Source organism: Pristiophorus japonicus, unplaced genomic scaffold, assembly GCF_044704955.1.
Source record: "Pristiophorus japonicus isolate sPriJap1 unplaced genomic scaffold, sPriJap1.hap1 HAP1_SCAFFOLD_331, whole genome shotgun sequence".
In the NCBI taxonomy this organism is placed as follows: domain Eukaryota; kingdom Metazoa; phylum Chordata; class Chondrichthyes; family Pristiophoridae; genus Pristiophorus; species Pristiophorus japonicus.
Window position 1 is genome coordinate 216,492 of NW_027253117.1, and position 26,383 is coordinate 242,874.

The following is a 26,383-nucleotide window of genomic DNA, read 5'->3' on the forward strand; positions in this document are numbered from 1 at the left end:
GGGAGAGAGAGTGAGAGAGAAGGAGAGAGAGAGGGGGAGAGAGAGAGAGGGGGAGGGAGAGAGAGAGAGGGGAGAGAGTGAGAGAGAGGGAGGGAGAGGGAGAGGGAAAGGGAGGTAGAGAGAGGGGGAGGGAGGGAGAGGGGGAGGGAGAGAGAGAGAGGGGAGAGAGTGAGAGAGAGGGAGGGAGAGGGAGAGGGAGGTAGAGAGAGGGGGAGGGAGGGAGAGAGAGGGGAGGAAGAGAGAGAGAGGGGGAGGGAGGGAGAGAGAGGGGAGGGAGTGAGAGAGAGGGAGGGAGAGGGAAAGGGAGGTAGAGAGAGGGGGAGGGAGGGAGAGAGTGGGGAGGAAGGGAGAGAGAGGGGGAGGGAGGGAGAGAGAGGGGGAGGGAGGGAGAGGGGGAGGGAGGGAGAGAGAGAGTGAGAGAGAGGGAGAGTGAGAGAGAGGGAGAGTCAGAGACAGAGACAGAGACAGAGAGTGAGAGTGAGAGTGAGAGTGAGACAGAGAGAGAGGGAGACAAAGAGATTGAGAGGGAGACAGAGAGTGACATTGAGAGAGAGCCAGACAGAAAGAGAGAGAGACAGACAGAGGGAGAGAAAGAAAGAGAGACAGAGAGAGAGCGAGGGAGCGAGAGAGAGACAGACAGAGAGCGAGAGAGAGACAGACAGAGAGTGAAAGAGAGAGACAGACAGAGAGCGAGAGAGAGACAGAGAGCAAGAGAGAGGCAGACCGAGAGCGAGAGAGAGACAGACAGACAGAGAGAAAGAGAGAGAGACGGACAGACAGAGAGAGTGCGAGAGACAGAGAGCGAGACAGAGAGAGTGAATCAATAACCTGTGTAGAGAGCAAGAAAGATTTAGTTGAAGATAAGAAACAGTAAAGGAGCAGTTACACGACTTGGTCATTGTGTAGGCCACTAAATAGTGGGAAAGTGATCCAGGAGCAGATTTACAAAGTTATTACTGAGAGGTGCAGGATCAGAGCAGTGATAATGCACGGCCTGAACTACCCCAATATTGAATGGGCCAATGTTATTGATCAGTAAGTTCCCTGTCGGAGGCATTGCTGGATCTAGTCCTGGGGAATGAAGTGGCTCAAGTGCAGACTGTCACAGTGGGGAGCATCTCGGCAATAGTGATCATAGTATCAGAAGGTTTATATCAGTTACGGAGAAGGACAAGGAGCAATCTAGTATAAACATACTTAAGTGGAGGAGGGCTAATTTCAGCGAATGGAGGAGGGATCTGTCCCGGGTAAATTGGAGGCACAGACTGACGGGCAGGAATGTAATGGAGCAATGGGCTGCCTTTAAAGAGGATCTGGTTCGGGTACAGCCGAGGTACATTCCAACGAGGGGGAAAGAGGAGGGTAACCATTGCCCGAATTCCCTGGGTGACGAAGGAGATAGAGAGAAGAATGTAGCAGAAAAAGGGGGCTTACGAGTGTCCTCTGGTTACTGGCCCTCCTGCCCCGGGGAACAGTTCTCCTGATTTACTCGATCAAAACCCACATGATTTTGAACACCTCTACTAAATCTCCCCTTAACCCTCTCTGCTCCAAAGAGAACAACCCCAGCTTCTCCAGTCTCCCCACATCACTGAAGGCCCTCATCCCTGGGACCATTCTGGCCAATCCCCTCTGCACCCTCTCCAGGGCCGTGATATCCGAATACAAAGATACTACCTGGAATCAGCATAAAAGTGCCGTATTATATTGAATCTCGACCTTACTCTCCCGCATCCCCATCACATTCACACCAACAACGCGTCCCTCACAGGGTCCTTGTGCCCATCCTGCTGCCCCAATCACTGCTCCAAAACCTCAGCCAATCCCAACCCTGCACATCGGCGGGTTTCAGAAGATGAGGAAGGTTTGATGCAGAGACACTGAAGATTCGGTCAGTCTCTACCATTACTGCCAGGGTTTGGCACACAACCACTGCAGGAGGAGTTACTGAAGCTGCCGAACTTGCCCGATACACTAACTCGGCAAACCTGTGGTTAAAATACAATCAAAACCAAGCGACCCCGTGCAGGGTCACGCGAGCGCAGCCTTACCTCTCCTTGTAGTCGATGAAGATCTGGTAGAGGTTCTGGTCATTCTTGGACAAGATAACATTCTTCACATCCACGTTCAAAGCTCGGTGAACTTTAACAAGTGCCTGGGGGCAGGAAAAGACAGAGATTGTAGCAAAAGTAAAGGTAGTTCCAGTTAGCTATACATCCCGGCATATACTCGTCCATTCCTACATACGCCTTCTGCATATATCTGTACACACCCTCTGTACATATGGGAATCAGGGGGAAAACTCTCCACTGGCTGGAGTCATACCCAGCACAAAGAGATGGTTGTGGTGGTTGGAGGTCAATCATCACATCCCCAGGACATCGCTGCAGGAGTTCCTCAGGGCAGTGTCCTCGGCCCAACCATCTTCAGCTGTTTCATCAATGACCTTCCCTCCATCACAAGGTCAGACGTGGGGATGTTCGCTGATGACTGCACAGTGTTCAGTGCCATTCACAACTCCTCAGATAATGGAGCAGTCCGTGCCCACATACAGCAAGACCTGGACAACATTCAGGCTTGGGCTGATAAGTGGTAAGTAACATTCGCACCACACAAGTGTCAGGCAATGACCATCTCCAACAAGCGAGAGTCTAACCACCGCCCCTTGCCATTACCATCGCCAAGTCCCCCACCAGCAACATTCTTGGTGATCCATTAAAAAAGTCTTGCCTTTATATAGCACCCTTCACCACCACCGGACGTCCCACAGTGCTTTACAGCCAATGAAGTACATTTCTTGAAGTGTAGTCACTGTTGTAATGTGGGAAACATGGCAAACAATTTGCACACAGCAAGCTTCCACACACAGCAATGTGATAATGACCAGATAATCTGTTTAGTGATGTTGATTGAGGGATAAATATTGCCCAGGACACCGGGGAGAATTCCTCTACTCTTCTTCAAAATAGTGCCATGGGATCTTTTACATTCACATCAGAGAGCAGAAAGGGCCTCGGTTTAAAGTCTCATCCAAAAGACGGCCCCTCTGACAGTACGGCGCTCCCTCAGTACTGCCCCTCCGACAGTGCGGTACACCCTCAGTACTGCCCCTCCCAGTGCAGCATTCCCTCAGTACTGCCCCTCCGACAGTGCGGTACACCCTCAGTACTGCCCCTCCCAGTGCAGCATTCCCTCAGTACTGCCCCTCCGACAGTGCGGTACACCCTCAGTACTGCCCCTCCGACAGTGCAACACTCCCTCAGTACTGCTCCTCTGACAGTGTGGCGCTCCCTCAGTACTGCCCCTCCGACAGTGCAGCACTCCCTCAGTACTGCCCCTTCGACAGTGCGGCGCTCCCTCAGCACTGCCCCTCTGACAGTACGGCGCTCCCTCATTACTGTCCCTCCAACAGTGCAGCACTCCCTCATTACTGCCCCTCCGACAGTGCAGCACTCCCTCAGTACTGCCCCTCCGACAGTGCAGCACTCCCTCAGTATCTGGAGTGGGACTTGAACCCACAACCTTCTGACTCAGAGTGAGAGTGCTGCCCACTGAGCCACAGCTGACAGAAACTGACATTGACCAGAAACTTAACTGGACCAGCCACATAAATACTGTGGCTACAAAAGCGGGTCAGAGGCTGGGTATTCTGTGGCGAGTGTCCCACCTCCTGACTCCCCAAAGCCTTTTATAAGAACATCAGAAATAGGAGCAGGAGTCGACCATTTGGCCCCTCGAGCCTGCTCCACCATTTAATAAGATCACGGCTGATCTGATCATGGGCTCAGCTCCACTTCCCCGCCCACACCCCATAACCCTTAACTCCCCCAAAGTTCAAGAATTTGTCTATCTCCACCTTGAATACATTCAATGACCCAGCCTCCACAGCTCTCGGGTAGAGAAAACTGAAGATTTACAACCCTCTGAGAGAAGAAATTTCTCCTCATCTCCATCTTATATTCTGAGACTATGCCCCCTAGTTCTAGATTCCCCCACAAGGGGAAGCATCCTCTCTGCATCTACCCTGTCAAGACCCCTCAGAATCTTATACATTTCAATAAGATCACCTCTCATTCTTCTAAACTCCAATGAGTATCGGCCCAACCTGCTCAACCTTTCCACTTGTCCACCAAGCCAAACCTCTCCCAAGGTTCCCCTGCCCTGAACTTTCTCCCTTACCTCCTGTTCTTTCTATGTGAATGAGACCCACTTCCTGGCTCGCTTGATCCCATTCTCACTGAACTGTTTCCACCATCTACAAGGCACAAGTCAGGAGTGTGATGGAACACTCTCCACTTGCCTGGATGAGTGCAGCTCCAACAACACTCGAGAAGCTCGACACCATCCAGGACAAAGCGGCCGGTAGCGTAATGGTTATATTACTGGATTAGTAATCCAGAGGCCGGTACTAAATGATCTGGGGACAGGAGTTCAAACTCCACCACGGCAGCTGGGGAATCAAATTCAGTTAACTAAATAAATCTGGGAATAAAAAGCCAGGGTCAGTAATGGTGACCATGAGACTACCGGGTTGTCGTAAAAAATCCATTGGGTCACTAATGTCTTTCAGGGAGGGAAATCTGCCGCCCTTACCCGGTCTGGCCGATATGTGACTCCAGACCCACAGCAATGTGGTTGACTCTTAACTGCCCTCTGAAGTGGCCCAGCGAGACACTGTGTTGTTTCAGGCGGCTCACCACCACTTCTTGAGGCTAATTAGGGACAGGCGATAAATGCCGGCCTTGCCAGCGACGCCCACATCCCAGGAACGAGTAAATCGATACATGTCTGTCCTCTCAGGCGGACGTCAAAGATCCCGTGGCACTATTGTGAAGAGCAGGGGGAGTTCTCCCCGGTGTCCTGGGGCCAATATTTATCCCTCAATCAGCATCACCATAAACAGATTATCTGGTCATTATCACGTTGCTGTTTGTGGGAGCTTGCTGTGTGCAAGTTTGTTGCCACGTTTCCCACATGACAACATTTCAAAAAGTACTTAATTGGCTATAAAGCACTTTGAGGTGTCCAATGTTCATAAAAGGCGCTATATAAATGCTTTCTTTCTTTACATACACCTTCTGTATATGCCATACATTCCTGTGTCTACCCTCCATATTTAGTTATACAATTCTGCACATACACATCGACATACTGGTACACCAAATCTCTCGCACACAACCTCTATCACTCCCTCCTCCACACTCACTCGCCCTCATTCACTCTCTCCCTCCCACTGGTCTCTCTCCCTCACTCATTCTCCCTCTCACCCCCTCAGTCACTCTCCCTCTCACCCCCTCAGTCACTCTCCCTCTCTCCCTCACCATCATCTTAGGCAGTCCCTCGGAGCTGAGGCAGACTTGCTTCCATTCTAAAAGTGAGTTCTCAGGTGACTGAACAATCCAATACGGGAATTACAGTCTCTGTCACAGGTGGGACAGACAGTGGTTGAAGGAAAGGGGTGGGTGGGACTGGTTTGCCGCACGCTCCTTCCGCTGCCTGCGCTTGGTTTCTGCACGCTCTCGGTGATGAGACTCGAGGTGCTCAGCGCCCTCCCGGATGCTCTTCCTCCACTTAGGGCGGTCTATGGCCAGGGACTCCCAGGTGTTGGTGGGGATGTTGCACTTTATCAGGGAGGCTTTGAGGGTGTCCTTGTAACATTTTCTCTGCCTACCTGGGGCTCGCTTGCCATGTAGGAGTTCCGAGTAGAGCGCTTGCTTTGGGAGTCTCGTGTCTCACATGTGGACAATGTGGCCTGCCCAGCGGAGCTGGTCGAGTGTGGTCAGTGCTTCGATGCTGGGGATGTCGGCCTGATCGAGGACACTGATGTTGGTGCGTCTGTCCTCCCGGGGGATTTGCAGGATCTTGCGGTATTTCTCCAACGATTTGAGGTGTCTACTGTACATGGTCCATGTCTCTGAGCCATACAGGAGGGCGGGTATTACTACAGCCCTGTAGACCATGAGCTTCTCGATCATCCTCGCAGACATGCTCCACCTCACAGTCAACAAGCTCCCCGCTGGAGTGGAACTAAACTACAGAACCAGTGGGAAGCTGTTTAACCTTCGCCATCTCCAGGCCAGGTCCAAGATCACCCCAACCTCTGTCGTCGAGCTACAGTACGTGGATGACACCTGCGTCTGTGCACATTCAGAGGCTGAACTCCAAGCTATCGTTAACACCTTCACTGAGGCGTACGAAAGCACGGGCCTTACACTAAATATCCGCAAGACAAAGGTCCTCCACCAACCTGACCCCTGCACACAGCACTGCCCCCCAGTCATCAAGATCCACGGCGCGGCCCTGGACAACGTGGACCATTTCCCATACCTCGGGAGCCTCTGATCAGCAAGGGCAGACATCGAAGACGAGATTCAACACCGTCTCCAGTGCGTCAGCGCAGCCTTCGACTGCCTGGGGAAAAGAGTGTTTGAAGACCAGACCCTCAAATCTACTAACAATCTCATGGTCTTCCTCACACCCCCTCAGTCACACTCCCTCTCTCTCCCTCTCCTCCACTCACTCTCCCCCACTCACAGTCACTCACCTCGATATTGATAAAAATGGTTTCCATGTCTGCAACAGTTAAAACCCGTTTCATTGGACATATAAAATGCTGCAAAATAAATCCAGGATTTAGCATTTTAGAATCACACTGTGTCCCATCTCCCTAACCCTCCCCCACCCCCAAAACCACCCCCCCCCCAGTGTCCCATCTCCCTAACCCCCCCCCCAGTGTCCCATCTCCCTAACCCCCCCCCTCAGTGTCCCATCTCCCTAACCCCCCCCTCCAGTGTCCCATCTCCCTAACCCCCACCCCCCAAAACCATCTCCCCCCCCCGTGTCCCATCTCCCTAACCCCCCCCTCAGTGTCCCATCTCCCTAACCCCCCCCCCAGTGTCCCATCTCCCTAACCCCCACCCCCAAAACCATCCCCCCCCCTCAGTGTCCCATCTCCCTAACCGCCCCCCTCAGTGTCCCATCTCCCTAACCACCCCCCAGTGTCCCATCTCCCTAACGCCCCCCCCAATGTCCCATCTCTCCCTAACCCCCCCCCCCCCCAGCGTCCCATCTCCCTAACCCCCCCCGTCCCCCAGAGTCCCATCCCTCCGTAAGATGGACCCCCATGACCCTCTGACCCAGAGGTGAGGGTGCTCCCCGGAGCCAGGGTTTTATCCCGATAGTTTCTGGCCCTGGGGAGAAAGGGGGCTCCCTGGGAGCCGACACTCCAGCGAGAATTTGGGAAAGGAGGGCGAGGGGGGGTTCAGAAGAGGAAGTGGAGTTGCCGATGTGGCGGCTGGCCTTAGGGTTCCTGACCTACCTTCTCGATGGACTCCAGCGTCTCCGTGTATTTCTCCTCGGTCTGTTTTATTTCCAAGAGGCAGCAGCTACGAATGTCCGTTTCTTGTTTCTGCACAGACAGAAAACCTGCATTTATATAGCGCCTTTAACTAGTAAAACCTCCCCAGGCACTTCACAGGAGCATAAATCAGACAAATATTTGACACCAAGGCACATAAAGAGATATATGGGCAGATGGCCTAAAGCTTGGTCAAAGAGGTCAGTTTTAAGGAGCGTCTTAAAGGAGGAGAGAGAGGTGGAGAGGTTTAGGGAGGGAGTTCCAGAGCTTGGGGCCCAGGGAGCTGAAGGCACGGCCAGCGATGGTGTCGCGAAGGAGTGGGGGATGGACAAGAGGCCAGAATTGGAGGAGCGCAGAGATCTCGGGGGGTTGTGGGGCTGGAGGAGGTTACAGAGATAGGGAGGGGTGAGGCCATGGAGGGATTTGAAAGCAAGGATGAAAATTTCAATCAAACATTACTCAGCCCTTCACACACTCAGAGCTTCACTGAGAATATCGGCACCTCTCCCACCATTGAAGGGAGCAGGAACTGGGAAACGGGAGAGAGACCTGGATACCATAGAGAGACTGGGATCCATAAGAACATAAGAATTAGGAACTGGAGGGAGGAGGCCATTCGGCCCCTCGAGCCTGCTCTGCCATTCGGCCCCTCGAGCCTGCTCTGCCATTCGGCCCCTCGAGCCTGCTCCGCCATTCAATGAGATCATGGCTGATCTTCGACCTCAACTCCACTTTCCCGCCCGATCCCCATATCCTTCGATTCCCTTAATATCCAAAAATCTAGCGATCTCAGCCTTGAATAGACTCAGAGACTGAGCCTCCACAGCTCTCTGGGGCAGAGAATTCCAGAGATTCACCACCCTCTGAGTGAAGAAATTCCTCCTCATCTCAGTCCTAAATGGCCGACCCCTTATCCTGAGACTGTGACCCCTGGTTCTAGACTCCCCAGCCCGGGGGAAACATCCTCCCTGCATCTACCCTGTCAAGCCCTGTAAGAATGTTATATATTTCAATGAGATCACCTCTCATTCTTCTAAACTCTAGAGAATATCGGCCTAGTCAAACAATACTCGCCTTTCATAAATCCGTGTTGACTCTGCCCAATCCTATTATTATTTTGTAAGTGCCCCGTTACCACATCCTTAATAATAGATTCCAGCATTTTCCCTACTACTTTATTATTGGTAGTCTGTCGTATCCAACAAAGACGTTGATGTGCTAATCATCAATGGCATGTGTCTTCAAGTGGCTGTATAGGCCAATTCTGGATGCACATAGTCTCTTGCACGTCGGACAAGGGAAGTTCGATGAGCCTGATGCTGACAGTACTGCCACCTGATGTCGTCTATCTCTAGTGTCCCACAGGCGTTGACATCGGCTTTCTTCGAAGGTCTGGCAGGCAGTCCTCGTGAGGGTTCACCACTGGATTTTATTAGCTGCTGTATTCTCGAGGTCCTTTGGTCGGATGCCACAGTACTGGAGGTTAGCCTTGATGCAATCTTTGTAGCGCTTGCGGGGGCGCCCCTGGTGTCTTTGACCTTCACAGAGCTCGCCGTGAAGAAGCTGACGAGGGATCCTTGACTCATCCATACGGATGACATGTCCAGCCCACCGGAACTGGGCTCGCCTGATCACCACCTCGATACTAGTTGATTGTGCTCTCTCCAGAACCTCAAAGTTTGACATCCGGTCTTGCCAGCGTATGTGGAGTATAGATCCGAGACTGCGCATATGGAAAACTTCCAACTTTTTGGTGTGATGCCTGTAGGGTGTCCAGGCCTCACATCCATAAAGGAGAGATGAGAGAACGACTGCTCTATACACCAACAGTCGGATGTGGTGGTGACTCAACACCTTAGTGCCCAAGCGACCAAGTGTCTGGCTGGCTTTACAGATCCTTGCATCAATCTCCTTGTCCAAGGACCCATCACTTTATATGGTGCTGCCAAGGTACTTGAAGCTGTCCACTGACTTTAGTTGTATACTGCCGATGGAGACTGTGGGAGCAGGTGCTGTGGTGCCAGGGGCAGGCTGATAGAGAACCTCGGTTTTACTGAGGCTGATGGTTGGGCCGAACAATTCTGTTGCCTCAACAAATTTGCTGAGTATGAATTGTAGGTCACTCTCCTTGTGTGCCATAAGGGCGCAGTCGTCAGCAAAGAGTGCCTCGAGGATGAGTCGTTTCCGTACTTTGCTCTTTGCAGCAAGGCGGCGGAGGTCGAACAGTGAACCATCTAATCGATATTTCAGGTAGACCCCAAACTCCAAGTCTTTTATGACATAGTTCATGACGCAGGTAAAGAATAGGTTGAACAGAACTGGAGCGAGTACACAACCTTGTTTCACTCCATTTGAGATGGCAAATGGGGCCGTGGTTGTGTGTCTGAGAGCACTTCACCTGTCATGTTGTCATGAAACAGCTCGATGATGTGGACAAACTTACTTGGGCACCCAGGTTTTGTCAAGATTGACCACAGCACTGCTCTGTTGACAGTATCAAAGGCCTTGGTGAGGTCAATAAATACAGCGTACAGGTCCATGTTCTGCTCAATGCACTTCTCCTGCGCTTGTCTGAGTGCAAAGATCATGTCCGCTGTGCTCCGACCAGGTCGAAAGCCACATTGTGTTTCTGGAAGATTTACTTCTGAGACACTAGCTATGAGTCGGTTCAATACTATGCGGGCGATGATCTTCCCAGCAATGGACAGAAGCGATATTCCCCTGTAGTTGCCACAGTGCTTTGTTGTCCTTGTTCTTGTAGAGGGAAACTATCATAGCGTCACGGAAGTCCTGTGGCATGTCTACATCTTCCCAGTTGCTAGTTATTATTGTCATGAAACGCCTCGAGAGTTGCTGGGCCAACTGCCTTGTAGATTTCGGCAGGGATTCCATCCTTTCCTGGAGCCTTTCCAGTACTCACCTGGTTGATGGCTTTCTTTACTTCGTCCATGCTGGGAGGAAGATCAAGATCTTTGTCATGTATCTTACATTATTATATATAACTGTACCCTAACATGCTATACATGACTGTAATAAGATATGACCTGTAACCACCAGCATACCTTACCACCAGGGGTGCACTTGCAAGAGACAGGTATATAAGGACAGGTCTCAGGCAAGTGCAGCATTCCAGAGCTGTGAAATAAAGGTGCAGGTCCAGAGTGACCTTAACTTCACTACATGCCTCGTGTGAATCTGTACTGAGGGGACAGGACTTTACAGTGGCAACGAGGATGGGATTACAGAATCCACAGAATGGCGAACAACGGATCAGATGAAAAGTACAATGTGGGAGACAATTGGGAGGACTTTATAGAAAGACTCCAGCAAAGCTTTTTAACCAAAGACTGGTTAGGCTACGATAAGGCAGACAAGAGAAGAGCCCATCTCTTGACCAGCTGTGGCTCGAAAATATACGCTTTAATGAAGGATCTGCTGGCACCCGAGAAACCAGCAAGCAAGTCGTTTGAAGGATTGAGCACACTGGTAAGAGACCACCTGAAGCCAGCGAGCAGCCTACACATGGCCAGACACAGGTTCTACAACTACAGACGCTGTGTGGGCCAGAGCATACCCGACTTCGTGGCGGAACTTCAGAGGTTGGCTAGTCTATGTGAGTTCTCCGATGAACTGAGGAGAGAAATGCTGAGAGACTTTTTCATTGAAGGAATAGGCCACGCAGGCATATTCCGAAAGCTCATAGAGACCAAGAACCTGACCTTAGAAGCAGCAGCATTGGTTGCACAGACATTCTTGGTAGGGGAAGAAGAAACGAGGTTGATTTACAATGCAGGTACGACAACTAACGAAATATCCGAGCAAGAAGTTCACAGCACTAAACAAGCTGCTACCCCTACACACAGACAAAACCGGGAGAACAGGCTCTCGACAGCAGGCAGTGGTGCCAGAAGCCATCAAGGGCCACAGGAACGGCCGTTCACACCTCATCAACCCATGATGCGAGCAATCAACTACAAACTGAGAGAAGCTCAAGAGAGATCAGCCAGACGCAGCTCATTCTTTGGGAACAATGGAACAGGTTTGTGCTGGAGGTGTGGGGGTGGGCACTGGTCAAGGGGATGTTGATTTCAGCAGGCTGTTTGCAGAAATTGTGAATATACAGGGCATTTGGACCACATGTGCAAAAAAACGGCAGCTCGGCTGGTATACGAATCGGATGGGTCGGAAAGCGGACCAGAAGATGGTGGGGATAGTATCCGGGACACCGATGTACAGCGGGTCAATACGATCAATGGCCGCTGCTCCTACAACAGGATGCCTCCTATAATGATGAGGGTCCTACTCAACGGGATATCTGTCAACATGGAGCTGGATATGGGAGCGAGTCAATCTCTCATGGGCGCTCAACAATTTGAACAACTGTGGCCGCATAAAAGAGACAGACCAAAACTCACAAGGGTCGACACCACACTAAGGACCTATACCAAATAAATCGTACCAGTCCTCGGCAGCGCCATGCTCTCTGTCACACACAAAGGGACAGTGAACCGACTTCCCCTGTGGATTGTCCCCGGAGACCCCCCAGCACTGCTGGGGAGAAGCTGGCTGGCAAAACTAAACTGGAAATGGGATGATGTCCATGCCATGTCATTAGAGGAACGGACCTCCTGCTCAACAGTTATAAAGCGATTTGAACATCTCTTTCAGCCAGGTGTGGGCACTTTCAAAGGGGCCAAAGTCAAAATCTACATTACACAGGATGCTAGACCGGTCCATCACAAGGCCAGAGCTGTACCCTATGTGATGAGGGAAAAGATTGAACATGAACTAGACAGGCTTCTGCGGGAAGGCATTATATCACCTGTGGAATTTAGCGACTGGGCAAGTCCCATCGTCCCAGTCATGAAGCCTGATGGATCGGTACGAATCTGTGGGGACTACAAATCTACCATAAACAGAGTCTCCCTACAGGACCAGTACCCGCTGCCCAGAGTGGAGGACTTATTTGCCACATTGGCTGGAGGTAAACTTTTCTCAAAACTAGACCTCACATCTGCGTATATGACGCAAGAATTGACCGAGGAATCCAAGCTACTCACCACCATCAACACACATCGAGGCCTTTTCATGTACAATCGATGCCCATTCGGCATCAGGTCAGCAGCTGCCCTATTCCAGCACAACATGGAGAGTCTGCTCAAGTCCATCCCGGGGACGGTTCTATTTCAAGACGACCTACTTATCACGGGCAGGGACACCGACTCCCATCTCTATAATTTGGAGGAAGTACTAAAGCGGTTGGATCAGGTAGGCCTACGAGTCAAGAAATCCAAGTGCCTGTTTCTCGCACCCGAGGTTGAATTTTTGGGCAGAAGGATTGCCGCTGATGGAATCCGCCCAACAGAGTCCAAAACAGAAGCAATTCGCCTGGCACCCAGGCCCCGGAATGTCTCAGAACTGCGCGCCTTTCTCGGGCTACTCAATTACTTTGGGAACTTTATGCAGAACTTAAGCACACTGCTGGAGCCTCTCCACGTGCTACTCAGGAAGGGGTGCAATTGGTTTTGGGGGGACGCCCAGGAACGTGCCTTCAATAAGGCACGCAACCTTCTGTGTTCCAACAGTGTTTTGACTTTCTTTGATCCAGGTAAAAAGCTAGTTCTCACATGCGATGTGTCAGCGTATGGGGTCGGGTGCGTTTTACAACATGTCAATAGTGCGGGCAAATTACAACCCATAGCTTATGCCTCCGGGTCACTTTCGCGGGCGGAGGGCGGGTACGGAATGGTAGAGAAGGAGGCGCTCGCGTGCGTGTACGGTGTCAAAAAGATGCACCAATACCTTTTCGGGGCCAAGTTCGCGTTAGAAACCGACCACAAGCCCCTCACGTCCCTACTATCCAAGAGCAAGGCAATAAACGCCAACGCCTCGGCGTGCATTCAACGGTGGGCACTCATGCTGGCGTCCTACGACTATACCATAAGATACAGACCAGGCACAGACAACTGTGCCGACGCGCTCAGCAGGCTACCCCTGGCGACCACGGAAGGGTCTGACGAACAGGACTGTGAGATAGTCATGGCAATCAATGCCTTTGAGTCCACAGGTTCGCCCATGCTGGCTCGCCAAATCAGAGCCTGGACGGCCAGCGACCCCACGTTATCCTTAGTAAAAAGATGTGTCCTAACCGGTGACTGGGCAGAGGCTCGCGATGCCTGCCCCGAGGAATTAAAACCCTTTCACAGGCGCATGCATGAGCTATCACTACAAGCAGACTGCCTGATGTGGGGCAGCCGAGTAGTCATGCCTCTGCAAGGCAGAGAGGCATTTATCCGGGAGCTCCACCGCGAGCACCTAGGGATCGTTCTCAGGCCATAGCCAGATCCCACGTCTGGTGGCCTGGTATTGACGCGGACTTGGAGCTCTGCATCCAAAGGTGCACCATTTGTGCCCAACTCAGCAATGCCCCCAGGGAGGCTCCACTGAGCCCTGGCCCTGGCCTACCAAACCGTGGTCGCGGGTGCACATAGACTATGCGGGCCCATTCATGGGCAAAATGTTCCTCGTAGTTGTCGATGTATTTTCAAAGTGGATCGAATGCACCATTTTAAACTCGATCACAACCTCCACCATTGTGGAGAGCCTCGCAACCATGTTTGCAACACACAGAATCCCTGACATATTGGTCAGTGACAATGGTCCATGCTTCACCAGCGCAGAATTCCAAGATTTTATAATTGACCACGGCATAAATCACGCCAAGACGGCACCGTTCAAGCCGGCCTCCAACGGCCAGGCGGAGAGAGCAGTGCAAATCATTAAACAAGGCATGCTTAAAATCCAAGGTCCCACGCTGCAGGGTCGCCTGTCGCAACTGCTGCTGGCATACAGATCTCGTCCGTACTCATTGACTGGGATCCCCCCCACACAACTGTTGATAAAAAGGACTTTGAAAACAAGGCTCTCATTAATCCTCCCAGACATGCACGAAATTGTTGAGGCAAAGCGCCGTAAGCTGACTGAGTACCATGACAGAAATTCGAGGGGGAGGGGGAGATGGAATGAGATAGGGGACCAAGTGTTTGTACTAAACTATGGCAAGGGTCCAAAATGGCTTGCAGGGACAGTAACGGGCAAGGAAGGAAACAGGCTACTGGTAGTACAAATGGACAAAGGCAAAACCTGCTGGAGGCATGTAGACCAAGTCAAAAGCAGATTTACCAACAACACTGTGGAACCAGAGGCAGACTACACCTGGTGAACTCGCACCACACCTGGTGGACAGACAGAGGGAACAACCTGAGGAAAGGGCAATCCCAACAGACAGCCCAGGCGAGTCAACAACAATCACACCAATTGAAACAGACAGCCCAGGCGAGATACCAGCAACCACACCCAAAGAAAAACAGACACCAAGGCAAACAACTGAACCACAACTCAGACGCTCCACGCGAGAGCGTAGACCACCTGAGAGACTGAACCTATAAAGACAATAAGACCTTGGGGGAGGGTGATGTCATGTATCTTACATTATTATATATAACTGTATCCTAACATGCTATACATGACTGTAATAAGATATGACCTGTAACCACCAGCATACCTTACCACCAGGGGTGCACTAGCAAGAGACAGGTATATAAGGACAGGTCTCAGGCAAGTGCAGCATTCCAGAGCTGTGAAATAAAGGAGCAGGTCCAGAGTGACCGTGACTTCACTACATGCCTCGTGTGAGTCTGTACTGAGGGGACAGGACTTTACAATCTTCTTTGATAGGTTGCTGGGGTATGGAGTCAAGTGCTTCTTCATTCACTGTTGAAGGTCGATTAAGATGATTTCTGAAGTGTTCTCTCCACCTCTCATTTATGCCAGTCCTGTCTTTGATCAAAGTGCTGCCATGTGCTGAAAGGAGTGGAGTAGTGCTGGGTTTTGATGGTCCATAGACTGACTTGATGGCGCTGAAGAACATCTTGGTATTGTGAGTTTCAGGATAATGTTCCACTTCCTCTGCTTTCGTCTGCCACCATTTATCTTGCATCTGGCGAAGGTCTCTTTGTGCTTTGCTCTGCATGTGTCTGTAGCGGTCCCTCTTGGAAATTGAGGAAGGGCCATTTTGCCATTCTCGGTATGCTTTTTTCTTTTCATCCAGCGTCTTGCAGCTCTCAACGTTGTTTTCATCGAACCAGTCTTGGTGTTCATTCTTTTTAAGTCCAAGAGTTGTCTTTGCTGAGTCTGTCACCATCTGTTTGAGCTTTGTCCACTTCTGTGTGGTGTTGTCAGTGAGCGGTCCGTGAGACATCAGCCTGTTATCGAGGTCACCCTGGAACTGCTCACGGGAGCACTGGTGTTTCAGCCTAGCTGTGTTAAAGGCACTTCTGCTCGGTTTTGGACGCTTGCTCTGAAGTGGAGCAGTGTACAGCTGGAGAGTGGATCTGACTAGACGGTGATCTGTCCAGCATTCTGCTCCCCGCATGGCTCTTGTGATTTTTACATCCTTGATGTCTCGCCTTCTTACAATGACATGGTCTATCATGTGCCATTGCTTAGACCTGGGGTGCAGCCAAGTTGTTTTGTACTTGTCGGCCTGCCTGAATAGAGTATTTGTGATAGTCAAGTCGTTCTCCACGCACATACTCAAGAGGAGGAGGCCATTACTGTTTAATATTCCTGTGCCGTGCTGTCCAATGACTCCCTTCCAACGCTTGCTGTCTTTTCCAACTTGTGCGTTGAAATCACCCAGGATGATCAACTTGTCCCCAGCAGGTGTGGACCTGCCCAGTCTGTCTCGATCTTCATAGAACCTCTCTTTCATCTCATCGGGGCTCGGAAGGGTGGGTGCATAAGCACCTATAATGGTGCTGTGGCGCTTGGCATTCCGGGGGAAACGCAGTTTCATCAGTCTTTTGTTAATCCCTTCAGGCAGATTCGGAAACTGTTGCATAAGAGAAGTCTTCACTGCTATGCCAACTCCGTGGATCCTGTTCTCATTCTCTGCCTTGCCTTTCCAATAGAAGGTGTATCCGTTACCTCGTTCACTCACGCAACCCTCCTCTGCAAGTCTTGTCTCGCTCAGAGCTGCTATATCGATGTTATAACGCTGCAGCTCTCTTGCAATAAGGGCAGTCCTTCGTTCCGGTCTTGTAGTGTCAGCTCTGTTTAAGAGTGTGCGAACGTTCCATTGTTCGAGAAGAAGTTTTCTTGTGTTATGATGTTTTCGACTGTTGCTATATTTTCGACCGCAGAATGGGTTGAACTGCCAGCCGCGGTATACTGGCCAGTTAATGGAAGGGCAGGCAATGTTTGGGCCACCTTTTCTAGGCCCCTCCCTTATAAAGGGTGAGCAGTGCTGTCCTAAAGAGGGCTGCTCAGTCGCCCGGGGTGCTGCCGGGCTCCTCTGCTGCCCTGGATACAGAGTCGAGCGACCACTTGCCCACAGGCCGCCTGCGGGCAGGTTTGAGGCTCCGACTCCCAGTGATCACCTCCCCCTGTCGCTTCGCCCCTCCCCCATCGCCGCAGGACTCGGTGTGTTGGATGATGGTCAGCACAAACCGGTGCATAGATGCTTTTAAAGTGGGAAGGCCGGTGCACAGGGGCGGTCCCAATCTCTCCTTCGCAGAAGCCGGGTTTCAGTGGCCCAAGATTTGGCACAACTGAAGACTTTGTTGGCTGCAGTGGGTGGCCATGACATCGTTCGTGCTCAGCCATGCCCTGTACACCCCACAGTGCATTGCTGTTCCACCTTCATGGCCGTTGGATCAGACTTGATCTCCTCTGCCCAATCCACCGCAACAGACTTCACATGCTGGGGTGAGCAGGTCCCGAAAGTCACCGAGGGATAATACCCATCGGCTACCCTCATCTGGTTTAGCCGGCCTGTCGAAGCAGTTTACCGGGGTGGGGCCGGGGTGCATCTTACAGCTACCTGGAGCCACAGATGAGAGTTGGATGCCAGGTGGGGACCAAGGCAGAGGCACTACTCCGAAGAGCACGACAAGTCCACTGTCAGAGGTGCTACCCCTCCCAGACACCCCAGACACCTCCTTACTACTGATGTCAGGCTAACTGGTCCGTAGTTCCCCGTTTTTTCTCTCTCTCCTTTCTTAAATAGCGCGGTTACATTAGCTACCTTCCAATCTGCGGGAACCGTTCTAGAATCTATGGAATTTTGGAAAATGACAACCAGTGCATCCACTATCTCTAAAGCCACCTCTTTCAAAACCCTAGGATGTAGGCCATCAGGTCCAAGGGATTTATCAGCTTACAGTCCCATTAATTTCTCCTGTACCCAGATACAGGGAGAGAGAGAGAGGGCTACAGGGAGAGAGAGCGGGATATGGGGAGAGAGAACATAAGAACATAAGAAATAGGAGCAGGAGTCGGCCATACGGCCCCTCGAGCCTGCTCCGCCATTTAATACGATCATGACTGATCTGATCATGGACTCAGCTCCACTTCCCTGCCCGCTCCCCATAACCCTTTACTCCCTTATCGCTCAAAAATCTGTCTATCTCCGCCTTAAATTTATTCAATGTCCCAGCCTCCACAGCTCTCTGGGGCAGAGAATTCCACAGATTTACAACCCTCTGAGAGAAGAAATTCCTCCTCATCTCAGTTTTAAATGGGCAGCCCCTTATTCTAAGATCATGCCCTCTAGTTCTAGTCTCCCCCATCAGTGGAAACATCCTCTCTGCATGCACCTTGTCGAGCCCCCTCATAATCTTATACGTTTCGATAAGATCACCTCTCATTCTTCTGAATTCCAATGAGTAGAGGCCCAACCTTCTCAACCTTTCCTCATAAGTCAACCCCCTCATTTCTGGAATCAACCTAGTCACACTATCCTGACCTGGAAATATATCGGCCCTTCCTTCATCATCGCTTGGGAAAATCCTGGAACAGCACTGTGGGAGCACCTTCACCACACGGACTGCAGCGGTTCAAGAAGGCAGCTCGCCACCACCTTCTCAAGGGGCAATTAGGGATGGACAATAAATGCCGGCCTTGCCAGCGACACCCACATCCTGAGAATTAATAAATAAAACTAAACAGAAAAACCTGAAAGTGGTTTGTTCTCACTGTGGTTTTCCTCCCCTTATTCTGGGTCTGGTGGAGACTCATTGATCGAGATTGATTGCTGTGATTGGTCAATACACTCCATTAACATGTGACTACTGTGGCAGTGGAAAATAAATGAGATACATGCTCATCTTTCTCCGTAAAGCAATTTCTATAACAAATTAGAATCGTAGAATGATACAGTGCAGGAGGAGGCCATTGGGCCCATCGAGCCTGTGCCGGCTCTGTGACAGAGCGATCCAATCAGTCCCACTCCCCGCTCTTTCCCCACAGCCTGGCAAATCTTTCCCCTTCCAGTATTTACCCAATTCCCGGTTTGAAAGTTACTATTGAATCTGCTCCCACCGCCCTTTCAGGCAGCGCGTTCCCGATCACAACAACTCGCTGCGTAAACACATTCTCCCCATCTCCCCCTCTGGTTCCATCGCCGATTATCGTCAATCTGTGTCCCTCTGGTTACCGGCCCTCCTGCCCTGGGAACAGGTTCTCCTGATTTACTCAATAAAATCCCTTCCTGACTTTCAACACCTCTATAACATCTCCCCTGAACCTTCTCAACTCTAAGGAGAACAATCTCAAAGATTGAAAAGGATGAGTTGTAAATGGGGACCGTACAGGCACCTGGGCTGCTTCAATCTTCATCAGATCCTCGTAAACCTCTCCACCTTCATCATCGCCATAGACACAGTCGTACAGATCCTCGTCATCCTCAACGCTCGCCTCACTGCAAGCACAGAACACACGTCAGAGAAACTGGAGCAAAGCACAGAGCAGGGAATGGCAGCACGGACATCGACACAACATCGGGTCACAAATACTTTCCAAATCCCTTTGCACCAAATGAAGTTATTGTTGAAATGTCGGCAGTGTTGAGTAGCCCGATCCCCAAACTGCAATGGCACGGATCGTCGGTTTTTACCGATGTTGGTTGAGGGATACATATTGGCTCAGGACACCGCGGAGAACCGCCCTGCTCTTCTTCAAAATATGCCGTGGGATCTTCTATGGCCACCAGAGAGGGCAGGCAGAGCCTCAGTTCAATGTCTAATCCGAAAAACGGCAATTCTGAAAGTGCAGCACTCCCTCAGTACTGCCCCTCTGACAGTGCAGTGCTCCCTCAGTACTGCCCCTCCGACAGTGCAGCACTCCCTCAGTACTGCCCCTCCGACAGTGCGGCATTCCCTCAGTACTGCCCCTCCGACAGGGCGGCACTCCCTCAGTACTGCCCCTCTGACAGTGCAGCGCTCCCTCAGTACTGCCCCTCCGACAGTGCAGCGCTCCCTCAGTACTGCCCCTCCGACAGTGCAGCACTCCCTCAGTACTGCCCCTCCGACAGTGCAGCGCTCCCTCAGTACTGCCCCTCCGACAGTGCGGCACTCCCTCAGTACTGCCCCTCCGACAGTGCAGCACTCCCTCAGTACTGCCCCTCCGACAGTGCAGCACTCCCTCAGTACTGCCCCTCCGACAGTGCGGCGCTCCCTCAGTACTGTCCCTCCGACAGTGCAGCACTCCCTCAGTACTGCCCCTCCGACAGTGCGGCGCTCCCTCAGTACTGCCCCTCCGACAGTGCGGCACTCCCTCAGTACTGCCCCTCCGACAGTGCAGCACTCCCTCAGTACTGCCCCTCCGACAGTGCGGCGCTCCCTCAGTACTGTCCCTCCGACAGTGCAGCACTCCCTCAGTACTGCCCCTCCGACAGTGCGGCACTCCCTACCATGAAGTGTGAGAAGTGGTGGGTGTGTAACTGCACTGTGACAGGTACTTCATGCTAAGGTTTTAGAGAGATCCACAAAATCTCAGACCTACCCTCAGCCAATAGTCCTTCCCATCATTGCTCTAACTGACCGGGTATAACGCCTATCAGCACAGAGTTAAACTAGTTAGTCACTGCTTAGACACATCAGTAGCCATGGAGGTTTGTACGTACTCGATCAGGTCGGCAAGGCTCTTGTAAACATCTTCATCATCCACAGACTGTTCAGTGGGAAATGGCCTGAAACAGAATCACACAAAACGTGACAGAAACCAGAGACAAGGCAGAAACTGAGTGTGGCGTGTCCATCCAGCAGGGGGCAGTGTAAGGACATGGTGTAGAGTCAGTGTCCATCAGCAGGGGGCAGTGTGGGGATACAGTGTAGAGTCAGTGTCCATCAGCAGGGGGCAGTGTGGGGTCACGGTGTAGAGTCAGTGTCCATCAGCAGGGGGCAGTGTAGGGTCACGGTGTAGAGTCAGTGTCCATCAGCAGGGGGCAGTGTGGGGATACAGTGTGGAGTCAGTGTCCATCAGCAGGGGGCAGTGTGGGGTCACGGTGTAGAGTCAGTGTCCATCAGCAGGGGGCAGTGTGGGGATACAGTGTAGAGTCAATGTCCATCAGCAGGGGGCAGTGTGGGGTCACGGTGTAGAGTCAGTGTCCATCAGCAGGGGGCAGTGTAGGGTCACGGTGTAGAGTCAGTGTCCATCCAGCAGGAGGCAGTGTGGGGACACAGTGTAGAGTCAGTGTCCATCCAGCAGGAGGCAGTGTGGGGACACAGTGTAGTGTCAGTGTCCATCCAGCAGGGGGCAGTGTGGACGAGTGTTCACAGAATGATAGAAATTTACAGCACGGAAGGATGCCATTCGGCCCATCGTGTCTGCGCCGGCCGACCAAGAGCTACCCAGCCTAATCCCACTTTCCAGCTCTGGGTCCGTAGCCCTGTGGGTTACAGCACTTCAGGTGCACATCCAGGTACTGTTTAAATGTGGTGAGGGTTTCAGGCCGTGAGTTCCAGACCCCACCACCCTCTGGGTGAAAACATTTCCCCTCATATCCCCTCTAAACTTCCCGAATTATTTTAAATCTATGCCCCCTGCTGGTTGACCTCTCTACTAAGGGAAGCAGGTCCTTCCTATCCACTCTATCCAGGCCCCTCATCATTTTATACACCTCAATCAGGTCTCCCCTCAGCCTCCTCTGTTCCAATGAAAACAGACCCAGCCTATCCAATCTTTTCTCATCGCTAAAATTCTCCAGTCCTGGCAACATCCTCGTAAATCTCCTCTGTACCCCCTCCAGTGCAATCACATCTTTCCTGTAATGTGGTGACCAGAACTGCACGCAGTACTCCAGCTGTGGCCTAACCAGTGTTTTATACAGTTCAAGCATAACCTCCCTGCTCTTGTATTCTATGCCTCGACCAATAAAGGCAAGTATTCCATATGGCTTCTTAACCACCTTATCTACCTGGCCTGCTACCTTCAGGGATTTGTGGACCTGCACTCCCAGGTCCCTCTGTTCATTTCTTCTTCATTATCAACCACACGACCGATTTTTGTATCATCTGAAACTTCTTAATCATACCCTCAACATTCAAGTGTAAATCACTGATACTTTAGGAAGGATGTCAAGACCTTGGAGAGGTTGAAGAGGAGATTTACCAGACTAGCGAAGCTGGGGGAGTGGGAATGGGAGGGGAGGGGGATGAAGGGGATTGACAGGGTGGGGGGGGGGGCGGCGGGGAAAGAGTGGGATGGGGAGTGTGAGTGGAGTGGGAGGGAGATGGAGAGGGGAGAGGGGAAGGGAAGAGTGGGGGAGGGCCGAGGGGGAGGGGGGAGGAGAGGGAGAGTAGGGTAGAGAGGAGAGTGCAATAGAGAGTGGGGAGAGTGGGAGCAGGGGGAGGGGGGAGAGTGGGAATGGGGGGGGAGGGGGAGAGTAGGAGCGGGGGGAGGGGGAGAGTGGGAGCGGGGGGAGAGGGTCAGTGGGATTGGGGGGGAGGGGGAGAGTGGGAGGGGAGAGTGGGAGAGTGGGGACGGGGAGAGTGGGAGGGGGAGAGTGGGAGAGGGGGGAGGGGAGAGTGGGAGAGGGAGGAGAATGACCAGTGCCCTGAAGCAGCCCAGTGGTGAGAGGCTCCTGCCCCTCCCAGCGGTACACAATGGTGAGTGAAATAATATTTGAGACGTACCTTTACCAGTGGTGTTTATGAATGAGCGGTACTGAGCACCATTCCATGGGCCGGGGTGTATGGCCCATTCAGGCATGGGCCCTGGACGGCTATGGCGGCCGGCCTGGAACGAGAGCCTCCCACCATGTTGGGTAAATGGCCGCCGCCCGCTTCACGCTCGTCGAATGGGGACCATCCAATCACATGCCCGGGAGTGGGGGGCGGGACCTACTGATGAGTTACAGCCGGATTTTGATCTTCAAAAGCTTGGTCAAAGGCGTAGGTTTTACGGAGCGTCTTAAAGGCAGAGAGAGAGAGAGGGAGAGGTTTACGGAGGGAGTTCCAGAGCTTGGGGCCCTTACCTTATCCCCGTACTCTGGGCTATCGCTGTGTGGGAGAGTCTCGCCAGTGTCTCAATCACCTGTAACAAGAAACAAGTCCTCAGTCTGAGCTTGTGGTGTATCAACAACGTGTATTTATATAGCGCCTTTGACATAGTTAAATGTCCCAAGGTGCCTCACAGGAGTATTATACGACAAGAACAAAAAACTGACACCGAACCACCTAAGGAGAAATTAGGGCAGGTGACCAAAAGCTTGGTCAAAGAGGTCGGTTTTAAGAAGCGTCTTAAAGGAGGAGCGAGGTAGAGAGGCGGAGAGGTTTAGGGAGGGAGTTCCAGAGCTTGGGGCCCAGGCAGCTGAAGGCACGGCCACCGATGGTGGAGCGATTATAATCAGGGATGCTCGAGGGGGCAGAATTAGAGGAGTGCAGAGATCTCGGGCAGGGGTGGGGGTGGGAGCGGGTATTGTGGGGCTGAAGGAGATTGCAGAGATAGGAAGGGGAGAGGTCATGGAAGGACTTGTAAACAAGGATGAGAATTTTCAAATGGAGGCATTGTTGAACCAGGAGCCAATATAGGTCAGCAAGCAGAGGGGGTGATGGGTGAGAGGGACTGGGAGGCGATGGGTGAGAGGGACTGGGAGGCGATGGGTGAGCAGGATTGGGGGGGATGGGTGAGCAGGACTGGGGGTGATGGGTGAGTGGGACTGGGGGTGATGGGTGAGAGGGACTGGGAGGCGATGGGTGAGAGGGACTGGGGGTGGTGGGTGAGAGGGACTGGGGGTGGTGGGTGAGAGGGACTGGGGGTGGTGGGTGAGAGGAACTGGGGGTGGTGGGTGAGTGGGACTGGGGGTGATGGGTGAGAGGGACTGGGGGTGATGGGTGAGAGGGACTGGGGGGCGATGGGTGAGAGGGACTGGGGGTGATGGGTGAGAGGGACTGGGAGGCGATGGGTGAGAGGGACTGGGGGTGATGGGTGAGAGGGACTGGGGGGCGATGGGTGAGAGGGACTGGGGGTGGTGGGTGAGAGGGACTGGGGGTGGTGGGTGAGAGGGACTGGGGGTGGTGGGTGAGAGGAACTGGGGGTGGTGGGTGAGAGGGACTGGGGGTGATGGGTGAGCGGGACTGGGGGTGATGGGTGAGCAGGATTGGGGGGGATGGGTGAGCAGGACTGGGGGTGATGGGTGAGAGGGACTGGGGGTGATGGGTCAGTGGGCACAGGGGGTGATGGGTGAGGGGGACTGGGGGTGATGGGTCAGTGGGCACAGGGGGTGATGGGTGAGAGGGACTGGAGGTGATGGGTGAGAGGGACTGGGGGTGGTGGGTGAGGGGGACTGGGGGTGATGGGTGAGGGGGACTGGGGGTGATGGGTGAGGGGGACTGGGGGTGATGGGTGAGAGGGACTGGGGGGGATGGGTGAGCAGGACTGGGGGTGATGGGTGAGAGGGACTGGGGGTGGTGGGTGAGGGGGACTGGGGGTGATGGGTGAGGGGGACTGGGGGGGATGGGTGAGAGGGACTGGGGGTGGTGGGTGAGGGGGACTGGGGGTGATGGGTGAGGGGGACTGGGGGGGATGGGTGAGGGGGACTGGGGGGGATGGGTGAGGGGGACTGGGGGTGATGGGTGAGAGGGACTGGGGGTGATGGGTGAGAGGGACTGGGGGTGGTGGGTGAGAGGGACTGGGGGTGATGGGTGAGAGGGACTGGGGGTGATGGGTGAGAGGGACTGGGGGTGGTGGGTGAGAGGGACTGGGGGTGATGGGTGAGAGGGACTGGGTGTGATGGGTGAGAGGGACTGGGGGTGATGGGTGAGAGGGACTGGGGGTGATGGGTGAGCGGGACTGGGGGTGATGGGTGAGAGGGACTGGGGGTGATGGGTGAGAGGGACTGGGGGTGATGGGTGAGAGGGACTGGGGGTGATGGGTGAGAGGGACTGGGGGTGATGGGTGAGAGGGACTGGGGGTGATGGGTGAGAGGGTCTGGGGGCGATGGGTGAGCGGGACTGGGGGTGATGGGTGAGAGGGACTGGGTGTGATGGGTGAGCGGGACTGGGGGTGATGGGTGAGAGGGACTGGGGGTGATGGGTGAGCGGGACTGGGGGTGATGGGTGAGAGGGACTGGGGGTGATGGGTGAGAGGGACTGGGGGTGATGGGTGAGAGGGACTGGGGGTGATGGGTGAGAGGGACTGGGGGGGCGATGGGTGAGAGGGACTGGGGGAGATGGGTGAGCGGGACTGGGGGTGATGGGTGAGCGGGACTGGGGGAGATGGGTGAGCGGGACTGGGGGTGATGGGTGAGGGGGACTGGGGGTGATGGGTGAGAGGGACTGGGGGTGATGGGTGAGCGGGACTGGGGGGGCGATGGGTGAGCGGGACTGGGGGAGATGGGTGAGCGGGACTGGGGGGGCGATGGGTGAGCGGGACTGGGGGCGATGGGTGAGCGGGACTGGGGGCGATGGGTGAGGGGGACTGGGGGTGATGGGTGAGCGGGACTGGGGGTGATGGGTGAGGGGGACTGGGGGGGATGGGTGAGCGGGACTGGGGGTGATGGGTGAGCGGGACTGGGGGAGATGGGTGAGCGGGACTGGGGGGGATGGGTGAGAGGGACTGGGGGTGATGGGTGAGGGGGACTGGGGGGGTGATGGGTGAGGGGGACTGGGGGTGATGGGTGAGCGGGACTGGGGGTGATGGGTGAGCGGGACTGGGGGCGATGGGTGAGGGGGACTGGGGGTGATGGGTGAGGGGGACTGGGGGTGATGGGTGAGCGGGACTGGGGGGGCGATGGGTGAGAGGAACTGGGGGGGCGATGGGTGAGCGGGACTGGGGGTGATGGGTGAGCGGGACTGGGGGAGATGGGTGAGCGGGACTGGGGGTGATGGGTGAGCGGGACTGGGGGCGATGGGTGAGCGGGACTGGGGGTGATGGGTGAGAGGGACTGGGGGTGATGGGTGAGAGGGACTGGGGGAGATGGGTGAGCGGGACTGGGGGTGATGGGTGAGAGGGACTGGGGGTGATGGGTGAGAGGGACTGGGGGTGATGGGTGAGAGGGACTGGGGGTGATGGGTGAGCGGGACTGGGGGAGATGGGTGAGCGGGACTGGGGGGGCGATGGGTGAGCGGGACTGGGGGCGATGGGTGAGTGGGACTGGGGGGGCGATGGGTGAGTGGGACTGGGGGGGAGATGGGTGAGCGGGACTGGGGGTGGTGGGTGAGAGGGACTGGGGGTGATGGGTGAGAGGGACTGGGGGTGATGGGTGAGCGGGACTGGGGGGGCGATGGGTGAGCGGGACTGGGGGTGATGGGTGAGCGGGACTGGGGGTGATGGGTGAGCGGGACTGGGGGAGATGGGTGAGCGGGACTGGGGGTGATGGGTGAGCGGGACTGGGGGCGATGGGTGAGCGGGACTGGGGGTGATGGGTGAGCGGGACTGGGGGAGATGGGTGAGCGGGACTGGGGGGGCGATGGGTGAGCGGGACTGGGGGGGCGATGGGTGAGCGGGACTGGGGGCGATGGGTGAGCGGGACTGGGGGTGATGGGTGAGCGGGACTGGGGGGGCGATGGGTGAGAGGAACTGGGGGGGCGATGGGTGAGCGGGACTGGGGGTGATGGGTGAGCGGGACTGGGGGAGATGGGTGAGCGGGACTGGGGGGGCGATGGGTGAGCGGGACTGGGGGGGCGATGGGTGAGCGGGACTGGGGGCGATGGGTGAGCGGGACTGGGGGTGATGGGTGAGCGG

The 26,383-nt window shown here is 53.9% G+C and overlaps 1 protein-coding gene across 2 annotated transcripts in view; it reads right to left on the reverse strand.

The window, feature by feature from the left end:
- The window catches only part of LOC139249760 (guanine nucleotide exchange factor VAV3-like), a 197,619-nt gene that overhangs the window by 106,956 nt on the left and 64,280 nt on the right, over positions 1–26,383 (reverse strand). Inside the window, exons 3-8 of one of the 2 annotated variants that reach the window (XM_070872549.1) lie at positions 22,674–22,732; positions 20,322–20,387; positions 19,016–19,118; positions 7,319–7,408; positions 6,545–6,613; positions 2,052–2,155 (exon numbers count right to left, since the gene is read on the reverse strand). In XM_070872549.1, coding sequence (XP_070728650.1) covers positions 2,052–2,155; positions 6,545–6,613; positions 7,319–7,408; positions 19,016–19,118; positions 20,322–20,387; positions 22,674–22,732 — 491 coding nt within the window. Of the gene's footprint in view, positions 1–2,051; positions 2,156–6,544; positions 6,614–7,318; positions 7,409–19,009; positions 19,119–20,321; positions 20,388–22,673; positions 22,733–26,383 lie in introns of both variants that reach the window. The other variant, XM_070872548.1, reaches the window with a different exon arrangement.